This window comes from Sinocyclocheilus anshuiensis, unplaced genomic scaffold (genome assembly GCF_001515605.1).
Source record: "Sinocyclocheilus anshuiensis isolate Anshui unplaced genomic scaffold, SAMN03320099.WGS_v1.1 scaffold160, whole genome shotgun sequence".
NCBI classification, from domain to species: Eukaryota; Metazoa; Chordata; class Actinopteri; order Cypriniformes; family Cyprinidae; genus Sinocyclocheilus; species Sinocyclocheilus anshuiensis.
Genome location: NW_015554119.1, coordinates 220,372 through 225,728, shown reverse-complemented (window position 1 = coordinate 225,728; position 5,357 = coordinate 220,372). Strand labels below are relative to the sequence as shown.

General features: G+C 40.2%; 2 protein-coding genes across 2 annotated transcripts in view; one reads left to right on the top strand and one right to left on the bottom strand.

The window, feature by feature from the left end:
• LOC107669934 (aquaporin-10-like) overlaps positions 1–407 on the top strand; it is a 5,783-nt gene extending 5,376 nt beyond the window's left edge. The window contains exon 6 of the mRNA XM_016462372.1: positions 164–407. Within this exon, the coding sequence (XP_016317858.1) occupies positions 164–407 (244 nt within the window). The remainder of the gene's footprint in view (positions 1–163) is intronic.
• A 1,403-nt stretch (positions 408–1,810) lies between these two features.
• LOC107670004 (zinc finger protein 687-like) lies at positions 1,811–4,753 on the bottom strand. Its single transcript, XM_016462460.1, has 7 exons — positions 4,574–4,753; positions 4,235–4,411; positions 3,965–4,127; positions 3,239–3,577; positions 3,018–3,130; positions 2,800–2,902; positions 1,811–2,721 (listed from the first exon to the last, which is right to left on the bottom strand). The coding sequence occupies exons 1-7, from the start codon at positions 4,750–4,752 to the stop codon at positions 2,146–2,148; spliced, it is 1,650 nt and encodes a 549-aa protein (XP_016317946.1). The 5' UTR covers position 4,753; the 3' UTR covers positions 1,811–2,145.
• Between the last annotated feature and the right edge of the window lie 604 nt (positions 4,754–5,357).

Here is a 5,357-nt window from a genome sequence, read left to right as displayed (position 1 = left end):
GTGTATGTGTGTGTATATATATATATATATATATATATATATATATGTATATGTATATGTGTGTGTGTATAATATTATAAAGAATCATTTTTGCAGTAATGCTTAATCTTTGAAATGAAAAAAAAAAAACTTGGACACTAACATGAGAACTGTTGTGTGTCAGGGCTGGTCATGGATGGTGGTGGGTACCTGTGTTTGTAACATGTGTGGGTGCTCTCCTGGGCTCTTTACTCTATGAGCTGCTGATCGGAGTTCATCATCCAGACTCCGAGCCAGAGGATGCTGAAGGCCTGACAGCGGTGCTCCAGCAAACTGTGGAGCTGGACGGTATGCAGACAAAGTTTGACACCATTAAAGAAAACGACAACGATGGGATCTTTTCCATAACTCCAGCAGATATCAGCTAAAGTGAAAAAAATCCATCAACCGAATGATGGAACCTGAATTGCTACTATGTATATGTTAAATGCATTTAATTTAAGGATGATTGAGTTAATAATATTAAAAAGTTATCTTTTTTTGTATATGAACTGGGTGATCTTCTACATCTTGTAACTTGGATTTTTTTATAGGTTTATTAATGATCAAATATATCACCAATGACTTTGTAAAACCTTGCAGGGTCTCTGACGTCTTAAAATAAATTTCTGTTTAAAATAACGTAGCACAGTATCTACATGATACACTGTCTTAGCTACCGTTGAATTGCTGTTCAGTAAATTCAACAGAAATATAGTACTTTAGATTTAGATTTTGTTAGCAAAAATCATGTACTCAGTTCTGGCTCTAATGAAGTGGCAAGACTTTATATTATTTTATTTGTTAACATTAAGATGAATCATTTCAACAAGTTTTGTAAAGTGTTACCTATTAAGTTTCTAAGAATGTTCACCTCTCACGAGTTTTAGAAGTATTTCCATCAGTAATTGCACTGGATTCAGTGATATTTGCATAATGAAACCGCATTACACTAGTGTTTATGTTCCCAGCATGCACTGGGATATGAATCATTAAGGACACCATGATCTGTACCGTACCAATTTACTGTTTTATTTATAAAGAAGGGCAAGATAACTGACACAGATGTACGGCAGTGAAACAGGCAAGTCATCACAGAATAAGATGGCTGTCTATAGACTATGTGTGGGACATATACATATATTACTGGAGGAATAGGAAGTCACACTCACACAGATGATTCACACGATCACAATATTATTTTTAAGAAATGTGGTTTTTGACAAGCACAGAACTTTCTGATAGAAAAGACTCTTATCAAAGAAAAAAAAAACACAAACGACATTCATATTTGTACATAATTCATCATAAAACACACAAGCAATCCTTCAAACTCAATGCCAATTTCCGATTCAGATGAAATCGTTAAAATTACACCAGGCTCCGAATGCAAACTTTCACTAGTAGTATTTCAATATCGACTTTAAGCTAAGGAGAAAAAAATACAAAGACTGAACTTATTCACATTTCCAAATGCAACAACCATATCAAACTGATGTACTGCATTTATACACACATAAAATGTGCTCAAGTGTATCTGTGACTGAAATGTATCCATGTTAACTTATATTGACCTTTTTTGACTATTTTAACTTTACAATCCATCTTTGACCTCATAAACATCTGCTGTATATCTCCTTGCACAAATGAAACTTTTTCACCTCACTTAAAGTTCAATGATTATCAAAAGACTGATGAATGCTTCAATATAAATAAATATCAGTACTACAATGTCTGTACAATACTGTTACATTTAAAAGTCAGTGTTTTCCTTTATTGACAAAAAAAAAAAAACCTTCACTAGCACCCTTTTTGCTTAAATGCTTTTTGTGGATTGACGCAAAACCCAGCATACGCCAAACAGCTCGATCGCTGTAAAGTAGTTTTCGAGCAGATACAATTTGACCTTGTGTAAATTCATTTAAGACTGTGGATGTTGCAAACAGGGTGGAAAGGGGGAAATAACTTTTAATGTCTTTGTATTTTGGAAGACAGATCACGTTACAATCATAACGACATAAACATTTTCCAAGTTATATGTATTAATCTTAAACTCGTCTTGGATAATCCAAAGCTGTGACACATTTTGTAACGGCTTGTCCTTGTCTTGTCCTGTCTCACTCGTTTCTACAAGGGCTTGTCGGTCCTGTGCGCCGTGATGAAGGCCATGCCATGTGTGCGGAAATGAGTGCTAAGGTCCGAAGCCTTGTCGAAGCGCCGGCTGCACACCCTGCAGCTGACCCCCCCTTCCCCTTCCTCGCCCGCTTTAGGTGAGGACGGAGAGTCGTCCTGCGACGACGCGCCAGGTGATGCGTTTCCGCCACGATTGTCATGCTGACCTTGGCGTAAACGGTGCGTGATGAATTTGTGTCGGCTGAGGGAGCCGGCTGAGGCGAAGCAGGCGCCGCACTGCAGGCACTGCTGCGGCGAGTTCTCCGCGTCACAGTGGACGGGAATGTGGTGCTGGAACTCTTCCCAATCCTGTGTGGTGAAGCCGCAGGGTGTGCAGCGGAATGTGCCTTCGTCTTCCTCCTGCTCGAGCGGCCGGTTCTCAGACTCTCGAGTTCTTTTGGCGTCCTCTCCTGCGACGTCATCAGTATCGGCGCCGCCTCCTATAGGTGGAGCTCCACCCTCATTGTCGAGCTCAGACGAGCTGCCTGCCCCGTCACCCGGAAGCGAACGCTTTCTGGTGTTTGGAGCATTCTGGGAAAAGAAATTGAAATTAATATGTGCATAATCAAATGTCTCTGAACTCTAAAGAGGTGGAGTGCTCAAACTGACCGGTCTGTCTGTTGTTTGTCGAGCTCTGATGCCATGTCTGACCCGAATGTGCTTCTCCAAAATCAGACGACTACTGAACGTACGCTTGCCCTCTGAGCAGTGCCTGAGGAGAGCAACATATGCAGAATTAGAAGGGCAAACTAGACAAATAAAGAATCCTTTTTAGCAAGGAAAAGAAAGAATCAAATAAATTTGTGGTTGATGAACGTTTGACTCACGGGCAGCGGAAGACTCTCTTGACACCCTCATGTATTATTCGGACATGTCGACGAAGGCTATTGGCTGAACTGAAGGAACGTTCACACAATCTGCAGGGGAACTTCTTCATTAACTAGAGAAACAAACAAACAAAGTAAAAAAGACAGGCATATCACAAATTTGATAAACTAAGCATGTGTATGTTTTGTGTAAACTTGTGTATGTTTTTAAGAGTACCAACCTTGCCGTGTTCGTTCTTCATGTGATCGATGTAGTCCTCTCTTTCAGCATAGCGTTTCTTGCACTCCTTGCACCTCCACTCCATACTCCCGCTTTCTGGAGAGCTCGCCTGATCTTCCTCCTCATTCTCCTCCTCTTCTCCCTCGTCTCTCTCTTCCCCTTCATGCTCTCCCTCCTCCTCTTCCCCCTCCTCGTCCTCCTCCCCCTGTCCCTGGCTCAACTCATCTGAATTGTTTTCAGTGGGTTTGGGCTTAGAGCTGGAGTTGCTGGCAGGAGCTGACACCGGAGATGAGGTGGTGGGCGGAGTCTCTGTTTTGACGGACAGGCCTCTATGAGCAGTCTAATGGGAAATATTGAGAGACAGCTCTGGTTAAAAGCATGAGCGTGACTGACAGGAAAATGTGACAATTCACACTGTGGTGGCTGTTGTACTTGGTATGAGCTTTAGACAAGGTGATACACAGAAATCACTTTGTAAATGCCAAACCAAGAATCTTAATGTATGCCTTTGCTGACACCACATTCTTTAGGGGAAGAGAAAAGAATGGGTAACACAAAAGGCAAAATAACAATTAATTAATTTAAAACTTAAACAATTCATATTCTCAAATGCACTCTATATACTGAATAATAATAATAATAAAATAATAATAATTGTTTTTATTATTATTGAAGTTGTTTATATTATCTAATAATGTAATGTTATTATTATTAATAAGGTATTTACCTTGATGTGTTCCATCATGGACCCTTTCTGGGCATAAAGTTTAGTGCAGTCTGGACATTTGAACACATGCACCTTCTGTTTGGCCAGGTGAGTGTCAAAATGCATGTAGAGCAAAGGTTTCTGGGTGAACACTGTGTCACACATGACACACTTGTAGATCATCCTGTAGAAATAATATAATAATATATTCAGAGTTAAAGGATGTTTGTTTTTTTCAAACAAAATATTAGGCACTAATCACGAAAAGCTGTGTGTGATGGGTCAACCTACTTAGCCTGTGCAGCTGTGAGGGCAGGATGCTGGGAAGTGATGTGCCCCTGTGCGCTCTGGGCAGATTTGAAGGCCATCGGGCAGTTGGGGCACTTATGAAATACCTCACAGTGAGCTGTTTGTATGTGGGACTTGATGGAGTTCAAACCTCCGAACACAACCTGACAACTGGAGCACCTGGAATAAAGGATGCAAATTTGAGCACATGCAAGTATAACTAAGCAATTTCTTCTATTTCCTTGCAGGAAATCTCGCAGATACCCTATAAAATACAGCTGCGAAGCAACGAAACTGTCTGCAATATCACAAAACACTGATAGGAAATTAAAGGCCAGGAACCTGTAGCCGATGCGTCTGGCAAAGTGCAGGCAAGACTCTTCCAGATGGGTTTGAAACGTGGCCTGACGAGCAGTGCCACCACACTCTGGACACACATGGGGTGCGCGGTGCTTATGGATCCGCTGATGGGCTGAAACACTGCACCAGTTAGGCAGCATCATGGGGGGAGAGCAAAGCATACAAGTCTGAAAGAGAAAGACAGGAGGGACAACATAAAGGAGTTAGTAAAGCAATTTTTTTACTTATACATAAACTTACACATTACAGATGCTGGGCATCATTTAAGAAACAGCAGAATGAATGTGTAAAATGTTTGTGAAAACTATGTAATATCATTCAATAAAAACAGCATTCAATGCAAAAATTTACTTTTTACAACAATTTTCAAATTAGCATTAAACAAACGTCTGTGCATGAATCTTCCATTTAGTCATTTTATAGTTAATTTCTAGCAATTATTGCAAACTAAAATATTTGGAGAAAATTATTTGGAGAAAACAGATTAATTACATTTTTTAAATAAAACAAATATATAGTTTAGTCATGAAACTCTAGATGGCACATGCGGACTGATGTTTTGTTAACATAACTGATGATATTCAGAGAGTTAAACGATTTGGCACAAACTGATTGGTTCATGATGCATATGCAGCCAATGAGCTTACTGCCTTGCATTTATATGGCTGGCTAGCATTCACTAGAGATTCCTGCAGCGCGCTTTCAGAGTTTCTCTGAAACCCTCCACCTTCCCCAGCTCCACCTGTATAGATCTGCTACAGGTTAT